We start from the raw sequence: 22,658 nt of genomic DNA, 5'->3' as shown, positions 1-22,658 counted from the left end.
ATTATTGTACTGTGTATGGAATTTGAGTGGAAATGTATTTTACCAAAGATACAATTTGGGGAAGAAAGATGATTATTTTTACCTGATAAAATACTTACTGTACAGTTAGGAAAAAGAGTCAGTTAAAAAAAAAACAACTTTCACTATAAATAGGTGACTTCCTAGGAACTTAATATTTTTACAACTTGCTGATTTGAAAATTCTCAAACTCTTCAGAGACATAAGATCTGGGACATTTTTTCCATGATTGATATTGAAATGATTTGAAATTTTTACATGAAAGAAGAGGAGTTAAGTGAAGAAAATTGTGTAATTCTCCCTCCCCTCAAGAATTCAATTTGCAGGTCTTTTATATTTAAAAAAATCAATTTTTATAGACATAAAGATAGATGCAGGGTTTCTGTTTGTAATAACAAATTGAACAGATAGTAAAATGATGTTCATTGAAGGTGTATGGATTTGTAATACGCTGGGGAAAGTTCCTGAATTTGCCTTTGATGATCAAGTTTACTTGTTTGACCTAAAGCATTGGTGTTAACTTAAAATATTTGTCATTTCAATGACATCCTATAACTTTTAACATATAACTTATATAGTAATTTTGATCTCATAAATAAAACAAGAAACAAGCCTGAATCAGGATTAAATTTGATCATCCTGTAGAACATACTAAACATATGACTAATCTGAAAAACAGGGACATGAATTTTGAGCAAGGAAATGTTAAAAAAAAAAACTGTTTCTAATGCAAAACTTTTTTTTTACACAATGGAAATTTATTTCTATTATTTGAAATAATAATAGTTCATATGGCATAATCGATAGAGCACTGGCCTAGAGTCAGAAAGACCTGAATTCATGTCCCATCTTGGACATTTATTCGTTATGAAAGCCTGGGTCAGTCACTTAACTACTCTGTACTTCAGCTTCCTCATCTATGAAAGTTGGACTTTCAGGTTCCTTCCAGTTCCAAATCTATGATCCTGTAATATAGCGTCTAATGCAAAACTTCTTAATGCAGTTATCAAAATTCTTTTCACATGCTTTGTCCAAGAAACAGTTAAAAAATCAAAGTGAAAAAAATGACATCTATTTTAAATGAAGATTGATATATTTATATATCAGAAATGATTTGGAAGTAACTAGATATTGTCATGATGATAACTTAGTTTCTTTTCATTTTCAAATTAGTGACCAAAGGATGTGGAGTTATTATGAATTCGTTGTACTCATGAAACTCAACAAAGCTTTTTTGGGTTTCTTGTTTACTCTTTTTTATTAAAAACTTTGATAAAAGTGCATCATACACATTTTTTAGTACTAGAATCAAATGTTCATCAAACATTTGTACGGCTCCCCCACCCCCAAAAAGGTCTTATTTGAGGATGCAGAATGTTATCCCGAAAATCAAAATTGTAGGGTTGTAAACTTGGCACTCTGACAACAGAAATAGTGCCATAAAATGATTAAGTATCAGCATGTGCACACCTGCTGTCAGGAAATGAGCTTCCCATATGCTGCACTTTGGCAGACATGCATCTTTAAAATGTATTGAATGAAACTGCTTCTGCACTCTTCATCCTTTTCAATAATACATCCCCATTGTTGTTTTTCCACTTTTCCTTCATTTAAAGGAACATGACAAATCTTTTAGAATCAAATACATTTGCTGCTAAAAGATGGCACTCGTTAGGAGAGTTGCAATAAGCAGATCTAGTTGAATGAGTTAAGAAAGGAATGCTGTTAGTAATATGACATACTCAGAAAGAAATAGAGTTTGTGCACGTGGTGCTGTTCAGTGACTTTTGTTTTTAAACTTTAGCCTGAGACACACTGATGGTCACATTCTTTCACATGACATATCAAAGTAATACTTCTGTTCTTTGTGAGCAGTGTTAAATTAAAATGATTATTTCAGTAGTTTAAAATAGTAACTTGATGAGACCTGTGTTGTAAAATTTTTGATCTTTGTAAATGTTTTATGGGATAATTGAACTAAGTTTTATTTCATGGAGTGTAGCTATGAAAATACTTTAGGGTAGTAGACCAAAGAAAATTTTTTCTTTGTACAGTTTTAAGTTTTCTTAAAACAGGTTGTATATGTTTTTATTTACAGTAATTCTTTATAACAGAAAACTGATTGAGAAATGAAGTGGGTTTTGTGACTCCATCTCTCTACACTTTGTGTGGAAAATAGAGTGGATTATATTTTATTGGCACATAAACTAGAAATCGTGCGACTGAAGTGTGCCTGCTTATTACTGCATATTAGCACACATAAGGATTTTATGCTGTTTGTTTCACAGATTCTCTTAGGATACCTTTTGGGGGTTTTTTTGTTTGTTTTTTGTCTTAAGAATTAAACTCTTTAGAAATTAAAAAAATATTTTTAATTCCATCCTGTGATGGGAATTAACTAAAAACTTCCCCATGAAGCTCATTGGTTTTTACTCTACATGCTTTCCGCAATATTTACAGATTGCACATGGGATACAAATTGTCTTTTCTAGTGCAGTTTGCGATGACGATACCTGCCTGCCTTTTCTTTTGCTGCATTGGCACAGGCGTTGTGCTTATTTTGTTGTAAGTGGTTCCAGTATTTTATCAGTTCACTAGGCTGGAACTGATGAGAGGTAATTAGGTGACTGTATTTACAGCTTGAGTAAGAAACGCGCCAGTGATTGAAGACAAATTCATTGGGAGGGGGAACAGGGTCAATTCTCAACTTGGCAAGACAGATCCCCACATATACGTCTTCTAAATGCAAGCGTCTGATGCTTAAAGAAACTTTAAAGATCTTTTCTGCTAAATCTCCAGAAAAAACATAGCCAGTTCCAGAGCAGAACACAGGGTAACGCTCACTTGGGTAGAGATCTGGTGGCATATACCATTTGCTGTCTTTGTTGCGGTTGGGTGCATACCCTCTCATTAGGTAACCTGTGAAATAGTTGTGCCTAGGAGGCAGATCTGGCTTTAATAGCTTATGTATTAAATATTCAGTATTGACAAACATATCACTATCAGTTTTCATAACATAAGGAATATGTGGGCAGTAGGTTGCAACCCAGTTCATGCCCATTAGTGTCTTAATGGTCAAGTTATAGTAAGTATCTAAATATTCCTGTTGAATGATATCATGATATTGTCTGCTTTCTTCCTCTATGGCCCGCTGAAGGTGGCCATTCAACTTAACACTTAAGCCTAATAAAAAAATGCGAGCAATTTGAATTCCAGGTGCCAGGCTTTCATTTCCCCAAGTTTGTCGAATAGCTCGTCTTGCTTCTGCTTGTCCAGGTTCTGCAGCTATAAGGAGTATTAGAAAAGGTCTCTTCTCTTGGCATTTTTCAGGTTCGTTTATGATATACTTGAAATGATACAAATTTGGATGTCCAGTACCCTTTTCATTGTAAATACTTCCATTGGCACTGAGTGTATTCTCTAGACCAGTTACTCCTTGTGGTGACAAGTCTGTGTTGTTGGCATTAGTAGCAGTTTGAGGCCTTAGAGTTTGAGGGACTGTATCCTTCCAAATGTTCCTTAGGGAGCTGTGGTTTGTCTCGCCCTTTGTAGATCGAAATCCTCGTATAGTATAAGTTACAGGATTTTCTTTGAAGCCAGCTCTGCCTGGCAGCCAATCATGATGATTAAAAAAAAGAAACATAGCAAAAAGAAAGACAAGAGAGAGTAGACCAATGATATGCATACGAAACAAAGACCTCTTGGCATTCCAGGTCATCTTTGCAAAGCAGCAGTGTCGTCTCCTCCACTGAAGCATGTTGTAAATATCCAATAATGGGATATGGGATAATGGTAGAACAAAATGATGATTCCCTCTTCTGAACCAGTGCTATTCTTTGGTAATCATTTTTAAATTGTGTCTGATCTTAAAGGGCTTTCTTCTTCAATCACTCTGTAAAAGTGAAAAATAGAATATTTCAAAATGTTCTGCATTTTTTTTTGTTAGATTGACTAGAAATTACAGATTTTAGTAAACTTAATTTTTTTTATATGAAAAAAGATTACAAAAATATACTGAAATAATTTGTTAATGTATTATATTAAAGTAGATTACACAGTAAATGACTGAATTGAATTATAACTGTCTTCATCCAGTTAAACCACTTAAATGAGCCAAAACCACTATCTTTGAGTAAACTTCTTGTTAAAAAGGATTTTCTTTCCATCCATTTTCTGTTGCTCACAGAAGCTCTTGATGTAGTTTTACTTTTGACACAAGTTAATGACTTAAAGCAGCTGTACCCATTTTGAGGAGAAAATTATTCTCTATGTCCTGTGAGAGGCCATTTGAAAAATGCCTTGATAGCATATGGAAGGTTTATTGGTATTAATTAAAATTGATTTGACATACAGTGGGGTAGTATGGTGCACAGTCAGCTGCCTTTTTTTGTAAAATGGTCATGTATTAGTAGTGGGACAGACGGTACAAGGTTGATTATAGCAAAGTTCATTTAGTCACAGTACACTGCTTGGCATGTTTCCATTGGCCCCTACTGTGTTCAGAAAGTCAATGAGAAGATGCACCTGTCAAAATTAATTTTCAGGGTCTAGTAACCTCTGTGCTGGGCTTTTTAGACAGCAAGAAATGATGAATAATTTTAACTACTTAAAAACATACTCATAAACTTTAAAATTCAGAATTTTTTTTTTCAGTGATTACATGGTAAACAATAAATGTTTACTTTTTGATTCATCAACTAACCACAGCCCTTCATTTTCTAGAGGAAACTGAGACCCAGAATTATAACATGATTTGTTCACAGCCAAACAGCTAGTTAGTGGTAGGGCTAGTACAAGGAACCACTTCTCTCTCTTCTCTCAATCCATCCTTCTTTCTACCATACCATGTTTTCTTTCTAGGAACATTTTGTTGCCTGGGTCTTCATATTAATTTTGAAATCTAACATTCAGTTATTTTTCGTTGTCTATAGTTTTGATAAGACAGATGGTTTTACAATTACATCTACATGATAGAATTGAATAAAGAACTACTTTCAGTAACTTGTTGTATAATGTAAAGCATAGGATATGGCTACTACTGTAGTCATAGTTTTATATACAGTTAACCTCAAAAACTTTTAAAATTCAGTTATTTGTACATAGAAAGTTATATAATTACAACTTTCAGTCACATTGTAGCCTACATTTGTTTTTGAAGTTTAAGGGAAATCATTGTGGTGAATTTATAATGCTGCATATTAAAACCTAGTCACTTACCAAGATCAGGCCATTTATTGCACGGTACAAATTTGTTTGTAATATTACTCTAGTTTATTTCTGGACCCAGGAGTTCTGAGTGCAGAAGAAAAAACAAGTAATTCATAGCATGAGTTCCACTAAAAAGCTACAAAATATTTTTGTTAAATTTGTAATTTACTTACTATTCTCACATCTTTTTGATTAATTCAGAATATCTAATTGTTCATAATTAATTATGGATAACTTTAATGTTGGTAAATTCGATAGTATGTGAACTGTTAGATTTTGATTATATTAAATTTATGGTTAATTGTTTCTTTTACCTTGACAAAGAGGAGAAATGGGCTTATAAGGAAGTAGAAACTTAGATACAAAGTGAAAATTTTTATTTAATCTACTCCTGTCATTCATGTGTAAGCTTGATACTTCCATGAAGTGGTTGAAGTGTATGAATGAAAATAATTTGTGACTATCTTATTAACAGCCACTAGGGGGAGCAAGAAAATAGGAAATTTTAGCCATGATTTCTAAAGTATTACGTACTATACAGGCCATACTATGTGATTTTTTCAAGTTTCTAAGTTTACAGAGTATTTTGAGTTTTTATAGCAGTTTTCATTGGTGAAAATTTTATTTTTTGCATTTTCAGCATAACTAACGAAAGAATTGGAGTTGTTTAAAAATTTTATGACTAGATGTTTTGTGTAAATTTTTTTAAATTGGAATGTAATTACATGATTTTGTTATAAAGAAAATGCAAAGCTATCTTATTTCATCACAAAAGTATTTCCTAAGGCTAAGCCTTGTAAAAGTTAGTGCTGAACGTTCTGATTTAGAAAGTCTCCCCACTCAACTTGTAAACACTTGGCCTACATGTATACTAAGATGGGAAACTACATCTAACCATTTTAATTTCAAAGGAATGATTTCTTAAATTCCATGGGTTCTTTTTTATTTTGAGGAAATGAACTTTTCTTTAAATTTTTAACTGTGGAAGGGTCAAGGCACCAATTAAAATTTCAGAGCCCCAAATTATTTATTACTTGTTTATTACACTATGTGACAGTTTATTAGTCTGTTTTTGATATTCTTGTGCTTAAAAACCGGATAAGGCCAAGAACTATAGATCTTTTTTTTTTTAAACACCCATTCATGGAAAGCATTCTGTGCAACTTCATGGTCAGAACTGAATATAATGTTTTATGCTTGTAGAATCTCATTAGTTTAAAATTATATACATATGCTAAATGTTAATCTATATCTTTACTTATATATGCTAATATAATTATATGAGTAGATGATAGGCTTTTAAAACTTGAAGTTTATATGTTCGATTTGTTCATAGTCTTCTAAAAATAAACAGCTGTAAGAATGTGTATAGCTCTTTAAGATAAGAAGTTTCTGAAGTGTTTCATACTTTTTATGAAAAATAAATTGTTTAAAGCTATTCATTATGATGAGGAAAATTTATGATAAATGCCATTCTGTTTCTCTTCTCAAAATTTTCATATTTTACATGTTAAAATACTGGAGTAGTTTAGGTACTATCCAACTGTCAAAATCTGGCTTCTGCATTCTGTAGTAGGGTAGTGGTATTTATTCAATTGCCTTTAAAACTTTGTTTTAAAAAGTATGTGGTACCTTGGGAAATATATTCATTTCACTATGTGAAATGTTTTTGTTTTGATGTTTGCATTTTGTTATTTTAAAATTCCGTATAATAGCAAATATCATTTCAGTGTATTTTCATTTATCCTCTGAAAACTGTTCTCTTTAGTCCTTTTTCTTACTTAAACAGTGCTAGATTTAAATGCCCCAGCTTTTAAAGATATTGTTAATTTTATTTTGAAATGTTTAGTTTGTAGTTTGCTAATGGAATTGTGTTTATTTAACTATTAGGATAATAGAATCTAAATAGGGTCTTGACTCTGTACTTTAATACGTCCACTTTTGTGTTTAGTTCCTGAGATAACTCATTATTAGAAGAAAAATTGATAGGATGATTGAGAGTTGGTAATTAAATGATAAGCAGTAGTAATTGTTATTGCACCATGCTAAAAATCAATCAAAAATAGACCTTGGAGTTTAGTAAGCTGTTTAATTCTTACGTTGTTCACCTTTTGTTATTAGTTAATATCGTCACCCTATTTAGCAATTTTAGTGATTGTAAGAAAAGTTCACCATGTTGAACCTTGCTAATTTTCTTAGGTTTGAGAAATACACTTGGAATCTTTAACAGCCATTCTCACTCTAATAGTAACTTGCTAAAATAGTTAATTGGATTTCGACATATTTGGTTTAGTACACAGAGTTGCACTGGTTTTATTACATTTTAGCATAGCCTGTAGCATAGTAAACACATTTTAACTTTCAAATTCCTTAGTTTGATTTATTGGTAAATTTTAGAAGAAATCACTTGGATTCTGCATATTTCTTTGAATTCTGATATCGATGTTAAGAGAGAAAAGATGATTGTGTCAAGTCAAATTATTTTAATTGCATAATATTAGTGTCTTTTTGTTCAGAGTTGCATTTTAGCCATTAATAGGAAAATGGGCAATTTATTGTGGTGCCATGTTGTAGGTTACTTCCATCTTATAGTCAAGATTCTGCTTTGGTATCTTCAGCTTAGTAGTACTCATAAACTGTGTCTGGTAACTAATAGGACTACTGTATAAGACCACTGTTTTTTACATTTACTGTGAGGGTAATGCAAGAGAAAACAGATTTACGAAATTAGGTTTGGCTACTATTTAATATGACATTTTTATATTTTAAAAGAAGTATAGGGAAAAAAAACAGCTCACAGTACTACAATTTAAAGGTGCTTAGTATAATTTATCTACATGGCATAGATTGATGGTTTGATGATAGGGTCATATAGCCATTTTTACCACTGCTTTAATTTTGTTGAGATAATGATTCAGGATGAACTCAGTTGATAAAGGATTGCTTTACTGTGCCATTCTCTTCGTCTGTTCCCCACCTCCCCCACCCCCCGGAGATTTTTTTTAAAGTTGAATTTCCCAGTGAATTCTGCAAGTACCTCTGTTTTAGTATTTTCAATTTCTTTCCCCTTGTACTTACGTACTACAAAATAACTGTAAACTACATATTTATCTGAATAAAACAATATTATATTTTCTTCTCCAAAACAATACAAAACCAAAAATGTGTACATTAGAAATCCTTTATCTATTTTAACATAGTAATTTATAGAACTCAAATGTTAAGCATAGTACTCTGTGCCTCTAGGGTTGTAAAGGTAACAAAATCAAATTAATATCACACACAATGTTTTGACATACCTTCCTTGGTCAAGCCATTTATGGTGAGAGGATTATGCTCACTGAAAATACTTTTGGCACGCCATCACTTCAGCAAAAAAGATGCTATCGAACATGCGCACATCCCCCAACAGTCTGCTTCCTGCGATTGCTTTTCATAGGATCCAATCTGTCCATCTGTCTGCTTGTCTCCGAGTTACCTTTCTTGTTCATATGTGTGCTGGTCTTCTGAGGTGTTCCTGTTTTTTTTCTTTTTCCTTTTAAATTTTAAACAAAGAGCTTTAGTTGTCCGTTCTATTTGGAGCACTTTTGTCTACCCCCCACAATTGATGCATTGAAGCTTTTTACATCTCGTTTTTTCCTTGTCGGACAATGCAGTGCTGTATTCTCTTCTCAGTATCCATATTTTTAGTGCTGAGCTGCAATGTGAAGCAGCTAGAGCTAGAATGTACTGGTCTGAGTCTATTGAAAAATAATAGGATTTACCTCTCTTCTTTTCATTGTTGCCAAGCAGCTGCAGGAAGGATTTTGAGCAGTTTTACTGAGATTTTGCTCTATAAAATGAAATCCATGGTTCCTCAGCTGCTGCACGGGCAGGCAGCAGTTTAAATGTGGGCTTTGACAGATGCTGTCTTCTGACAGAGCAGAATTTAACGTCACTGCTTGGCTGAATCCCACGTGATTGTTTGCATTCATTTTGACTAAAATCCCAAGCAAGGCAGGGAGGAGGCTTGGAGGTTTTACTTCTGTGAATATGATCCATATTCAGTACAAGTATAGTGATGAGTGAATAATATGAAAGTGGGATGATTATGAAATAACATGGTTTATGAGTTTATTTTTTCAGATTATTCTCATTTTTTTCTTTGTTCCCAAACTGGGTTTCTAAATGCTTTTAATGTTAGATATTAGTTTTCATATTCCTAACACACTTCTGCAGTGCGTAAGAAGTAAAGCTTTTTTTATGTAACTTAGTTTGGTTTAACCCTTATAGCACCAGCTTTACAGTTTCTTCCTTTGACATCCATTCTTCATCCCCAGAATTTTTTCATTTGCTGTTTCATATCTGAGACCCAAAGAGTACCACTCACATTTCTCTTCTAAAGCTTTAGAAGTTTTTCCTTATTTCTGAAGTTAATCTAAATCACTTAGTTTTAATTTTTTTACTGACATCAGGATATAAGGTAGCCTGTTTAAAAAAAATTGTCATCGTTGTTTTACCTTGTTTTTCTGGTGTGCTTGAGGGTAGTCCTTTATTATTGTCTCTAATGTCAGATTTTTAAAACTTATATTTCTTTTTCTTAAAAAAAGCATGTTATTCTGTGTATTATTTTGGAAGATCAGGGGGAGCTTATTGGAGGAAGATGCTTTATGGGTGTTAATGAGTTTTTACTGATTTTATTCACATATCTTAAAACTTCAGAATGGCTGAGTGTCATTTTCTTGCAAATTTGTAGTAACTTAGATATTAACCTCGGTCCTTCTGGACTTACATCCCTCCCTCTCCCCCTTTTTTTTGGAAAGCCTTAGGGAAAATTGGCTTTGTAATAGCTTCCATTTTCAGTTTTAGCGCCAAGGGTCTAGAACAATAACTGGTTCCTAGAAATCCCAGAGCATGTACTGAGCACATCCTTAAACTGTTGTGGAAGTATCTTATCTCCTCAAGTGCATTAAGATAAGCTTTATCTTCAAGTTCTATATGTAATCCCATTTAAAATTTTTAGTTAATATATATATATATATTTATTTATTCATATTTGTATTAGTATTAGAGAATTTTAGGACAGAAGGAGAAATCTGAGAGATAACTAATGAGAAGGAAACTGAGTTCTAGAGATATTAAATGATTTTCCCAAAATCACATCGTGACCATCAGATCCAGGTTTTCTAACTCCAGCTACTTTCTATTTTAACTACAAGATAAAATTGAGGAGCTTAGTAATACTCAGGGTACTTCCCTAAAATAACTGGTTCTCCAAAAGCAATAATTAGTATGAGGAAAACATTAATTATAGCATTTACCTCTGTAGTACTTACACTTGAGATTAATCCATTTAGGTCCAGAAAATGAATTCCTGCTTCCTGGGGATGATTTGGTAGAGTCTTAGATTCTGTCATGTGAATACACATACCTATAAAAATGTATGTGTGTATATATACAAATTGTGGAATCAACCTGTTCATAAATTTTAGTTTCAAGAGACAGTGTGATAATATAGAGTACAGAAACAGGATAAACTCAGAAACACAAGAATGTCACCTGTAAATGATATATATTTTTTTATGTATTGAGTGGTGATTTTAAAAATAACTATGGGGAAGAGCTATTGAATGGATGAATGAAGTCCCAAAATCCTTTTATTTTGTCGGTAATTCGAAAAATAATAATTGTTGCCTGTATAGTGCTTTGAGGTTTGCAAAGAATTTAGCATATTATCTTTTTTGATACTCACAACAACCCTGGGAGGTAGGTGGTATTATTATTTTCATTTTTACAGATTAAGAAACTGAGGCTGAGAGGTTAAGTAATACAGACTTAGTCATTTGAGTTATGATTTGAATTCAAGTCTTCCTGAATCCAAGTCTAGCCTTTTATCCACTATGCTGCCTAGCTGCTATTTATTATAGCAATTTATTTCAATTTCATTCTCCATAAAAACCTTTTCAAAGCTTCCAAAAAGAAAAACATATTCTTCTGCTCCCTTTCATAAAGGTGTTAATAAGAATAGTAATAATAGCTAACATTTATATAGCACTTATTATGTGCCAGACTGGCATTGTGCTATGCACTTTATAATTATTATCTTATTTGAACCTCACAATGACCCTAGGGAATAGGTACTATTATTATCTGCATTTTGCAGATGAGGAATTGAGGCAAACAGAAGTGAAGTGATTTGCCCAAGGTCACACAGCTAGTAAGAATCTGAGATCAGATTTGAGCTCAGGTCTTACAGACTGCTTGCCCAACAACATTATCCACTGTACCACCGACCAACAAAATGAGTAATTTTCTTGAAACTTTTTATTAAACATTAAATGTATGAAGTGTTATGCTAAGTGCTTTGGCTGATACTTGGTCACATGGGTGTTAGTTGTGGCTTCCTGTTCGTGACATTCCTTTTTCTTCAACCTCTGGGCCGGTAAGCTGTTAGGTGCCCTATGACTGGAATGTTTTCCTTCCTCCCTCTCTCTCTCTCTCTCTCTCTCTCTCTCTCTCTCTCTCTCTCTCTCTCTCTCTCTCTCTGTCTCTGTCTCTCTGTCTCTGTCTCTGTCTCTCTCTCTCTCTCTCTCTCTCTCTCTCTCTCTCTCTCTCTCGGAATTTCTAGCTCTCTTCAAGACTCAGATTGGTTGCCACTTGGACACCCATACCCTCTCCCAGTTACTTTCCATATACTTTGTATATATTTTGTACTTTTCCTTTTACTGTTGTAGAATTTAAGCTTCTGGAGGGCAAACACTTTTAATTTTTATCTTTTATCTCCAGTGTTCATCACAGGGCTGATTGGGTGGGTTTATTTATAATGTGTAATATTATTGGGAAATGATGTTAGAGTAATGTTGTGTGGCGTATACCTGTAATCTAGATTTTTACATGTAAAAGCTTATTTGATATTAAATATTTAAATTGTTATTTAGTAAAGCTCTTGCAAAAGTTTTCAGTTAGGTAACAGTTCTGAAAGTCAGATGTTACTCATCTGTAGTGTTTCTCTTTTATTTCTGATGATGCTACTTTGGAAATGTGACTCCTTGGTTATAGAGGTATTTCCGTTTTTTAAAATGATTTAATCCAATAAATTGTGATAGTATTTAATAATAACTTTTAAGTTGTTTTTAACATTTTAAAAGCTTCATTGCTGGCATTCATGTGAAATTTTGCGGTTATCGTTTTCTTCAGTGAAATAGAACAAATTTCCTTTTATAAATTTTTTCATCTGAGATTTAATTCATATAATTTTAAATTTATTTTCTGAGTAAATGGTAAATCTTTTCACATTTATAAGGAAACTATTTTGTACTACCAGTGTACATGTACACGCGTACATACACACATATATATATATTTACTTTCTAGTATTTTTATTTGAAAAAGGTTTAATGTTTGTGTTGTTTTGCTTTTGTATTAAATTAGATAGTTTAAGGATTAGCTTAACTTTTAAGATTGCAAATTGGCAATCTCAGAATGACCACACGTGTCAGTGTTGCCTGCTTTATTTTCCTGCTGAGATTTTCACTGTTGCTCAGAAGCTAATATGTAGTAAAACTATTACTTCATTCTTTGAGTAATCATTAAATACTTGTGATGTTACAGTATACCCTAATAAGGTATTTTGGTTAAGATTAATCTTGACTTTAAAAGAAAGGCACTATTTTAAAAATTTACTTTCAAAGCTAATCATTTTAATGTAGTTTGATTTATCCAAATTAGAGTATTCAAAAAGAAATATGGTTTAAGTGCGTGTGAACTCTGAATATTTTCATATATGTTTTTATATTTTCACAAAGTGTGTATTTAAGGAACAAGATACAACTATATAAGGAATGATCTCATTCTGTTTTACCTACTAAGAGTAACCTACCTTGTATGGTTGATAACTCACTAGTTGGGTTGTGTTGTAATACTTTGGAAAATGATGGTTTGGAAATTAAAAATGCATTTTCCCATAGAAACAATGTTATAATGTGTAGTGATTTCTTAGACTTATTCACAAGATCCTATTTAAGAGATAACTAGTTAAGCTATAGTGTTAATAGTCTAGCCTGAGTTTGGAGTTCTTGGAGGAGAAGAGGGTATTGTGTGTGTATGTGTGTGTATATATATATACATATATATATATATATATGTATATATATGTACATATATATACATATATATATATATATATATATATATAAAAGAGAAGATAAGAAGAGAGCTGCTCTTTCTTTTGCCTGAGAGCAAAGCAAACCTGTAGTAAAATTGAGAAGTATGATCAATATAAACAGTTGTTCTTATTGCTACATTTACTATTTTCAGAGCATTTTGCTCCTAACAGCTCTGTGAAGTAGGTCATAAAAATCTGCATTTTATGGATTAGAAAACCAAGGGTCAGAGTTAAATGACTTTCCCACTCTCATGTAGTTTAGTAAGTGGTAGAGATAAAGATCTTGTTTAAGTCTTCAATTTTTTAAATACATAGAGGTTTATAATATCTTTTATTTTTATGTCACTTGAATTTCCCCATGCCCCTCAGCAAAAATGGTCAATGTATCAAAAAAAAAAATCTAAAATGTGTATATATATAAAATCTTCCACATCTGTGGACCTCCTATTTCTTCTGCAAAAGAGTCAGAGCTAGAGTCTTCTCATCTCTTCTTTGGATCTATGCTTTTGTAATTTTGCAACGTTCACATATGATTGTCTTGTGGTTGTTTTTTCCATTTATTTTGTTGTCATTCTATATACTGTTTTCTTAGCTGTGTTTATTTCACTCTGCATCAGTTCTTTTAAGTCTTTGCTTTTGCCTAAATCTCTTTTATTGTAGGTTGGACAATGCTTTTCTGTATTCATCACATGCATAGTTTCTTACAAAACAGTAATATTCTGTTTCATTCACACAGTACAGTTTGTTTAGCCATATCCAAATCAGTGGTCATCTTATTTTTTCAGCTTTTTTATTATTTAAATTAACTTTCCACTCACCATGTTTCCTCTTTAGACAAAATTTGTCTGTGATATCTTTCTAATCCCTCTCTGTACCCTTCTTCTACTTTGCACCTAATTTCTTTTTTTAATCCCCTCTAATTAACAAGCATTTTTTTATTCTAACTTCTTCCACTACTCAATTTTTTTAAACATAAAAAACAAACCCTTGCAACATATGTCTAATATCAAACTACCCAATCCTCTCACTTCAATAGTTTTACCAAAATCACCTGTGTCCATTTTCCTTTAGTCAGAATTTACATACTCTTTATGAAGCATATTTCTACTAAATGTTTAAGAGGAAAACATTCATCATAATTCATACTAATGTGTGCAAGATTGATGACTACCTAGTCCTCCCAGGAGTATTTGCATTCTTAAGAATACATTTGTCAACTGGATAAATCTCTGATAAGTAGAAATTCTAGCTGTCTGAGAGGGGGAAATGAAAAATATTCACTAGTATAGGGGAAAATATATATATTTTTTAAAAAGGCAATTTTCTTTTTTGTTTGTTTTTGTTTTTTAGGCAGTTGGGGTTAAATGACTTGCCTTGGGTCACACAGCTAGAGTCAAGTGTCTGAGGTCAGATTTGAACTCAGGTCCTCCTGACTCCAGGGCCAGTGCTCTATCCACTGCACCACCTAGCTGCCCTGGGAAAATAAGATGACCATTGATTTGGGTATTTTGAGACAGAAAGATAGACTTGTCTGGGAAGTCTAAGTTTCATAATCCATAAATTCTCTAAGAACTCCATTGTTTTCCCTAAGAGTTCCAGTAGCAGCAGGGACTGTGCCATAGAAGCTGTGACTTGATTCCATGTATGGATTATTCATAAGTTCACCAATTACATTCTATATATAACAGTGGAAATCCAAGCATGAATTTATCTTCTGTGTGTGTTAATATTTGATTTTCCCTCCAATAAATATAGTTCAGAGCTTTCAGTGAAATTTCTTAAATTAATTTGGCCCCATTAGCCATTTCTTATTATATGATAATTTTGGAAGTAAAGCCATTGAATGAGCCTGAAAACTTTATTTGGATATGAAGCGAAAGCTTTATGTGTTAAATATAACTTTGTTATATTTGTGTGTTAAATATAAAAGTGAATCTATAAGCCTTAAAACAAGATCATAGGAGGAAATTGGAGTTATGTAGTTTTTTGTGTTTTTTTAGATGGCCCACCGATGTGAGCTTATCATAACCTTAACATAGAGTTGTCTAATGGAAGTTCTGAATGCTATCCTTTTGTAATATTGAATAAGCATAAGAAGTATAGTTATTTAATTGTGGTAATTAAAATTGTCCAACCTACAATAAAATAGACTTAGGCAGAGTTGTGAGCCAATGGCTCTTTATTAAAGGTCCATGTTCCTCTTTTAGTGAAATGGACCTCAGATCTTCCTCACAATCTGAGATGCCCCCCTTGTTCCTGTGCCTTGTTTTTGTAGCATTTGGTATCCAAATATGCAAAAGAGGTATGGCAAAATACAGAATCTCATTGGTTGATAGACCTGGATTGCTCTTGAGGGCCTAAAGTGACATGTTAGTGGGAGGAGTGTAGTGGGGAGAATCATTGATTGGGTAAAGCTTGGGGCATCTCCACTGACAAAGTGGTCATAAATTGGTCATTTGCTTGTGTTGGACAAGAGCGAATGGTCTGGAGGTAAAAAAATAAATTGGAATTTTCCAGAGCATCAAGGCATCCCGCCCATACTGGGTTTGGACATGGAATTTGAGTAAAACAGGATGGAGATATCTTTGTCAGCATTCTTGTGGTTCCTCAAGTGAGCCTCATAACTTGGTAAACAAGTAGTGAACATTGCATTAAATTTTGAGGCCCACTATGAGAACCTATCTACACCTATATGATTTCTGTAGAATATCAAACTGATTAATACTGATTGGAATAGAGTAGGTGGCCAAATGAATTATTTCTCACATAATGGACACATAATTTTTGTGTGGTACTTATCCTAAACACTTTATTTTCAATCACCTAAGAATATTGAGTATTAGCTGACAATAGTTATTGGTTATAGAAATTGTGAAGGTAGTGGATATTTGTTAGTTTTCCATGTGTGACTACACATCCCCAACAGTATATTGTTGTACTTTATTAATAAGATCATAGATCTAGAATTGAAGAACACCTTAGAAGTCACCTGGAATTGAATCTGAAAGTCTTGGAGCGTAGGTGATCTTAAGGGAATGGTGGCTGTCCTATTAAAATTCAGAGTCTGAGGATTTAGAGTAGTTAAGATAGGAAGTAGCAGAGACAGGATTCACATTTTGGTCCTTTGACTACTCCTGGTTTAATGGTCCTCTGAGCTTTATTATTCTCTCAGATTTTTTTTCCAGTTAGAAGCAGTGCTTCTTTATATGTAAAGCACTTTACAAATCCATAGCTTATGTTAGTATTTAGCTAAATTGTAAGAACAAATTTAATATTTCCATAGTTTGTTTATTAACCTGTCATTTATTCATGGGGTTCTTTTGGCCATGTCAACTGTTGAATACAGGCTGCAGCTGCACTGCTTCCTTTCCCTCTGCCAGAGCTGGCTTTATGTTAAAAGGCTATTTCTGCTGCCTATATTTCTAAGGTGGGTGTGTCTTTCACTTACTGTGTGTGTTATACACTATTTTTTTTTTTTTGCAAGTCAGTTGGGGTTGTGACTTGCCCAGAGTCACACAGCTAGTGAGTGTTATGTGTCTGGGTCTGGATTTGAGCTCAGTTCCTCCTGACTCCAGGGCTGGTGCTCTGTCCACTGCACCACTTAGCTGTTCCTGTGGTATACACTAAAGATGTGGGGACGGATGACAGTTCTCTGACAATGACAGTTTTTGATTCCATCTCTTCTGTTTCTGTTAGAGCCTTTTTTTGATAATCATACATTTTTCTCTCCCTTCTCCCTCTTCAACTCCTACTGCTTCCCCTCTCTTCCCCACATGATCAGATTCTACCTATTTTCACCTACTTAAGAAAAAGTCTTTTCTGTTCTTTCAAGTTACTGGTCTGTGTTTTCTTATGAAATTCCTAAAAAGAATAGTCTCTGTGTTGCTTCTGATTTTCAGTCTCTCTCTCAGTCACTTTGAGTATTCCTTAAACCCTTGTTTTTTGAATCCTATTGAAACTTCTTTTTCACAGGTCAATAATGAACTTTTCTTTGCCAAATTCATAGCTCTTTTTCAGTCCTTATCATTCTTGAGCCCTTTTTCAGCATCGGACATTATTGACTACTTGCTTCTTTGATGTTCTCACCACCCTTGACTTTTATGTTACTGTACTCTCATGGTTCTCTTCTTACCTCTCCAAATGAGAGAGACAACATGCAAATAAATATATACAAAGCAAGATCTCTACAGGATAAATAGAAAATAAGTAATAGAAGGAAGGCAGTAGAACTAAGAGGGATTGAAGATGTTTTCCTGCAGAAGATGGCATTTTAGTTGGGACTTAAAGAAAGCCAGGGATGTCATAGTTAGAGCAAAGAAGTGAGAGCATTCCAGGCATGGGGGATGACAGCCAGAAAGAATGCCCAGATTTGAGAGGTACAGTATTTTGTTCATGATACAGGCAGAGGCCAGTGTCACTGAATCAAAGAGTATATGTCAGGGCTTAAGGATTGGGTTAGGTTATAAAGAGCTTTGAATGCTGAAGAGAAGAAGCTGTATTTGATCCTGATGGCAATAAGAAGTCTCGATTAGGGGGGTGAAATGGTCATACTTGAGCTTTGGGAAAATCACTTTAGTTGCTGAATAGAGGATGAATTGGAGTTGGGAGATACTTGAGGCAAGCAGACCTACCAGCAGACTGTTGCAAGTCAAGGTGTGTTATGATGAGAGCTTACATTAGAGTAATGGCAGTGTCAAAGGAGAGAAGCGGGTGGATTTGAGAGGTGTTTCAAAGGTGTAATTGACATGGCAACAGTTTGGTTATATACAGGTGTGCTGAAGTAGTGAGGATTCCAGAATGAAGGACTGGGAGGATGGTGTTACCTTCTGCAGTAGTAGGGAAGATAGGAGGTGGGGGTGGGGGGAGTGTTCGGGCAGAAAGATAATAAGTTTTGTTTTGGACATGTCGAGTTCAGATGTCTACTGGACACCTAGTTCAAGATGTGTACAAGGCAATTGGAAATGTGAGATTGGATGTCAGCAGAGAAATTGGTACAGGAAAGGTAGATTTGAGAATCATCATCTTAGACATGATAATTAAAATCCAAGAGAGATGATGAGATCACTAAATAAAATAGTGTAGAGGGAAAAGAAAAGAGGGCCCTGGACAGAATACTGAGGGCCATCTCTGGTTAGAGGATGTGATCTGGAGGAGGATTCAGCAAAGCAGATAGAAGAGGAGCAGTTAGATAGAAAGAAAAGAGTGTATTAAGGAGGAGAAAGTGGTCAGCAGTGTCACAGGCCACAGAGAAGTCAAGGAGAGTGAGGATTGGAAAAAGGCCATTGGATCTGGCAGCTAAGAAATCATTAGTAATTTTGGAGAGAGCAGTTTCAATGGAATAAGGTTGAAAGCCGAATTGTAGAGTGGGTATGGAAAGAAAGTGGAGGCACCTGTTATATAGATGGTCTTTTCAAAGAGTTTAGCCACAAAGGGTAGAAGAGAAATAGAACAATAGTTATCAGGGATAGAGGTATCAAGTGAGGGTTTTTGGTTTTTGGTTTTTCAAGATAGGGGAGACATGCACGTGTTTATAGGCAGTAAGAAATGATTCAGTAGAGAGGGAGAGATTGAAAATAAATGAAAGAGTGGGATGGAATGGAACTACTTGAACAGGTAGAAGAGTTAGCCTTGGTAAAGACTAAGGCCAACTCATCATGTAAGACATAGGTAAAGGAGGAGAACATTGCAGAAAGTATCTGAAAGATAGGATATGAAGAAGAGAGGAGTAGAGGGAGTTCATGGCAAATGGCCTCAGTTTTTCTGTAAAATATGAGATGAGGTTCTCAGCTGAGAGAATGGGCGTAGGTGGAATCATGGGAGGTTTGAGGAGGGATGAAAAGGTTTAGAAGAGCCACTCTGGAGAATGGAATAGTGAGTAAATAATGGAGTTATAGTATAGTAGGATTTCCTGGGGCCCACTTTAGGTTTTATAACATAAATTTGTAGTGGACCCAGTCAGAACAGTTGTGTGAAGGAGTGAAGGCAACGAATGGTGAGAGTGATCTAAGGTTGTGGTTTGACTGGGCGTAATTATCAATATAAGAGAGATAGTGATTCAATAGAGGGGAACATTGTAGAGTTGAATTAATTCAGGGAATCAAGATGGAAAGAAGAGAGAGGCTAGTGCAGAAGAGATGGCCACGGAGGAGAGAATCAAGGGTTCAAGAGATTGGAGGTCATGGTACAGTGCAGGTAAAGAGAAGGGTTATTATGTAAGGGAGGAAGGCAGAGGGAGAGGTGAAAAATCTAACCAATTATGGTCAGATAAGAAGATTTCAGAATTCTTGATTGTGAAGGTGGTACATTTGTGGATGATGGCCAGATCAAGATCACCGTCTTTGTGTGGTCTGAGGTTGAATAGAGGATTATCTTGTGGGAGGAGAGTAGGTTGAAGAACTGAGTGGTTAGAGTATTTGAGGGAAAATCAGTATGTAAGTTGAAATCCTCCAGTATGAGGAGTTAAGGAGAAGCAAAAATTCATAAACTAGGTATCAAACTTGCTGAGGATGAAAGAAGAATGACCTGTAGATAATAGCAGCTAGGATTTTGATTGGGGGATAGTTATGAATAAGATGGCCCTCCAAGGAGGAGAGGTGACTATGTGATGGAGGAGGGCAGCCAATACTATTCTGATTGGCCAGGGAGACTGTTATCAAGGGGAATCCAGGTTTCAGTAAGACCTAGTAGATGGAAAGAGTGGAATAGATTTAAGATGAAGGGAAATTTGTTGCCTATGAAACATATCACAGAGCATACTGTGGAAGGAATGAGTGGAGTTTAGGATGAAACTTTGGGGAAGGAGAAATGAGGGGGATAGGAATGAGGAATGAGATGGTAGGGGGTAAGGAATAGGATTTGGATTATTGTGTGCAGGAGTTCAGATTCACTGGGATGTAATGGGTGTGACTGGGTGTAAGAATGTTAATTATTGAGTACAGGGCATCACTCCTCTACCCTCAAAAGACAAACGTAGCAGGAGATGGGTGGCCTAGAATTGAAGCAAGAATTGCTCTTCTTTGCATGGAAGGTTCTTCATATCCCAGATGAAAATTTTCATCCAAGTGCCAGGAAATGCTAAAAGCCTTCATGGAAGAGGGCCCTTGATCTGTCTGGGCCTTAACTTGTGAGTAAAATGGCAGTACACAGCAAAAGCAGATATTAGGCTGTGAGTGGCAGGGAAAAGATTCAAGGCAGAATGAGTAAAGTCACAGAATTACATAGTCTGCAAGTTATGTGAAAGGGAATAGGGGATATAATTCTAGAAAGGCATATCAGCGGGGCAGCTAGGTGGTGCAGTGGATAGAGAACCGGTCCTGAAGCCAGGAGGACCTGAGTTCAAATGCGGCCTCAGACCAAACACTTGACATGTGCTAGCTGTGTGACCCTGGGCAAGTCACTTAACCCCAGTTGCCTCTCAAAAAAAAAAAGCACATCAGGGCAAGCCTTGAATGGCATACTATTTTACTAGATAGCTACTGGGAGCCATTGAAGAGTTTTGGGCATACTTAGTACACAACCCATAGATGGTTCTTGATAAATGCTTTACTGATTGATGAGAGGACTGATTTGGAGGCGAGAGACTAGAGAAAGACTGGGTTGCTAGTTAAGATGTTATATGAAATAGGGAGTTGGAAGTGGAACAAGAAAAGAAGGAATAGATTTCAGAGATACTAGAAAGGATTGTCTTCAGCTGGGGGGAGAGGAAAGTGTTTCAGATTTTTTTCCCCTGTTTTTATAAAGTACTTCAATTCTCTAATGCATATTTGCCCCAGCAGTAGCTCCTGATAGCTTAGAGAATGTGCTGTTCTCAGAGTATAACATATGATTCAGTGACACACAGGGAAAGCTTCAGTGAGCATGCCAAAATTTTCTGAACGTGTTTACTGAGGCAGTAGAAACAAAATTTCTTCCCTTACTGTTTTGTCCCCATCACTTTCCTCACTCTTTAAATTTCTTTGGTTTAGAATCACTCTTTTTTTTTCATTTTCATTTTAAGAGAGTCAGTCATTGTTGAAACACTAAGTTAACTTTTTCCATGTTAATTTCTGGGCATGAAAAGCTTTTGTAAGATTGCATGAAAGGTAAAGTTGTAAAGTTAGGATAGTGCATGTACTCAGTCAATGATTTTGTCTTGAGGATTTTTGCTCTGTTCCTTAATTCAACAAATAATTTGAGTATTTATTTTATCCAAGGCATTTCAAATGCAAAGATTAAATAAGGACCACCTTCAAGGAGCTTCTAGTCTAGAGAGAAAGGGATAAGACATACACAAATAATTATTTATAAGTTACTCTATGATAAATATATAGGAGTTTTAAATGGAGTGGTTTGATGACTTAGGAGAGAAAATCGCTAATATCTGGGGTCGGGGTGGGGCTAAAGGAAGACTTCGAGGAAGATGTGGCACCAGAGCACAATCAGTGGAAAGAACATGTGATTTTCAGACAAAGAGTCCATTGCAGGCAAAGGGAACAAGATGACTAATGTGGTAGAGGCAGAAGAAGACATGGTGTGTAGGCCTAGATGGCTAGAACATAAACTGTTAGATTTACTTACTATAATTTCAGGTCTTTTCAGTGCCTTACATGTAGTAACCGCTTAATAAATACTTGTTGAATGAATTAATATTTGATTTATGACATTCAGGTTAATGAGACCCTATTTGATTGGTGAATTTAGTAGTATAGTACTATTATGAAATTAAACTGTGAAGACTTCTTAAAAAACGAAAACACTTTTAGAGGAAGTACTTGAAGAGAATATCTGAAGAATTGCAAAATAGAAGGGTAAATCAGTTACTAAAAGGAGCCTTGAAATTTTTGTGGACATTGTTTTCCAAAAAATACCCATACTATTAATACATAATATCATAATCATGCCTAAATATGTGATATTAATAGTTCCTTTGTTTTAAAGTTGGCACCACTTTTGTTCCTTTTAAATAAAGGATTTTGAACTTGTGTTTAAATTTACCATCATAATTAACTTAGTGTTACATCAGCTAATCAGTAGGCATATATTAGGTTCCTGCTGTGTCTCAGAAGAACTCTCTGAATGTCCACCTGTTATCCCTTATCATTGCCAGTTACCCATTTTCTTTTCTTGTCATGAATCTCCCTGATGATGTTTTTTACTCCTGTTCTTCAAAGTTCCTCATTGTTTATATGATACAGTGAGCTCAGCCCTACCTTGTGCCTCTCCATTGCCCTCTATGTGATACTCATTTTTGTGATTTTATTCATAGTCTTTTATCAAAGACAGCCGTACAACAACACCAGTACAATGTTGG

At 34.7% G+C, this 22,658-nt stretch overlaps 2 protein-coding genes across 3 annotated transcripts in view; one reads left to right on the top strand and one right to left on the bottom strand.

The window, feature by feature from the left end:
• CDC73 (cell division cycle 73) overlaps window positions 1–22,658 on the top strand; it is a 145,207-nt gene that overhangs the window by 89,538 nt on the left and 33,011 nt on the right. The window lies entirely within an intron of this gene.
• On the bottom strand, window positions 1,258–9,130 carry B3GALT2 (beta-1,3-galactosyltransferase 2). 2 transcript variants are annotated; one of them, XM_020984447.2, is made up of 3 exons: window positions 8,991–9,130; window positions 8,526–8,761; window positions 1,258–3,910 (listed from the first exon to the last, which is right to left on the bottom strand). In XM_020984447.2, exon 3 carries the CDS (start codon window positions 3,773–3,775, stop codon window positions 2,507–2,509), a length of 1,269 nt encoding a protein of 422 aa, XP_020840106.1. In that variant the 5' UTR covers window positions 3,776–3,910; window positions 8,526–8,761; window positions 8,991–9,130; the 3' UTR covers window positions 1,258–2,506. The 2 variants fall into 2 exon arrangements, with proteins under 2 accessions (XP_020840106.1, XP_020840105.1); XM_020984446.2 differs by having other exon boundaries at window positions 8,526–9,130.

Source organism: Phascolarctos cinereus, unplaced genomic scaffold (genome assembly GCF_003287225.1).
Source record: "Phascolarctos cinereus isolate Bilbo 61053 unplaced genomic scaffold, phaCin_HiC Scaffold_5;HRSCAF=322, whole genome shotgun sequence".
Classification (NCBI taxonomy): Eukaryota; Metazoa; Chordata; class Mammalia; order Diprotodontia; family Phascolarctidae; genus Phascolarctos; species Phascolarctos cinereus.
The sequence above is the reverse complement of the archived record's forward strand: the minus strand, read 5'-3'. Positions and strand labels throughout refer to the sequence as shown.

What these genes read in the sequence shown, in the direction of transcription:
- B3GALT2 (XM_020984446.2), bottom strand. Translation starts at nt 3,775, where the DNA reads ATGCTTCAGTGGAGGAGACGACACTGCTGCTTTGCAAAGATGACCTGG.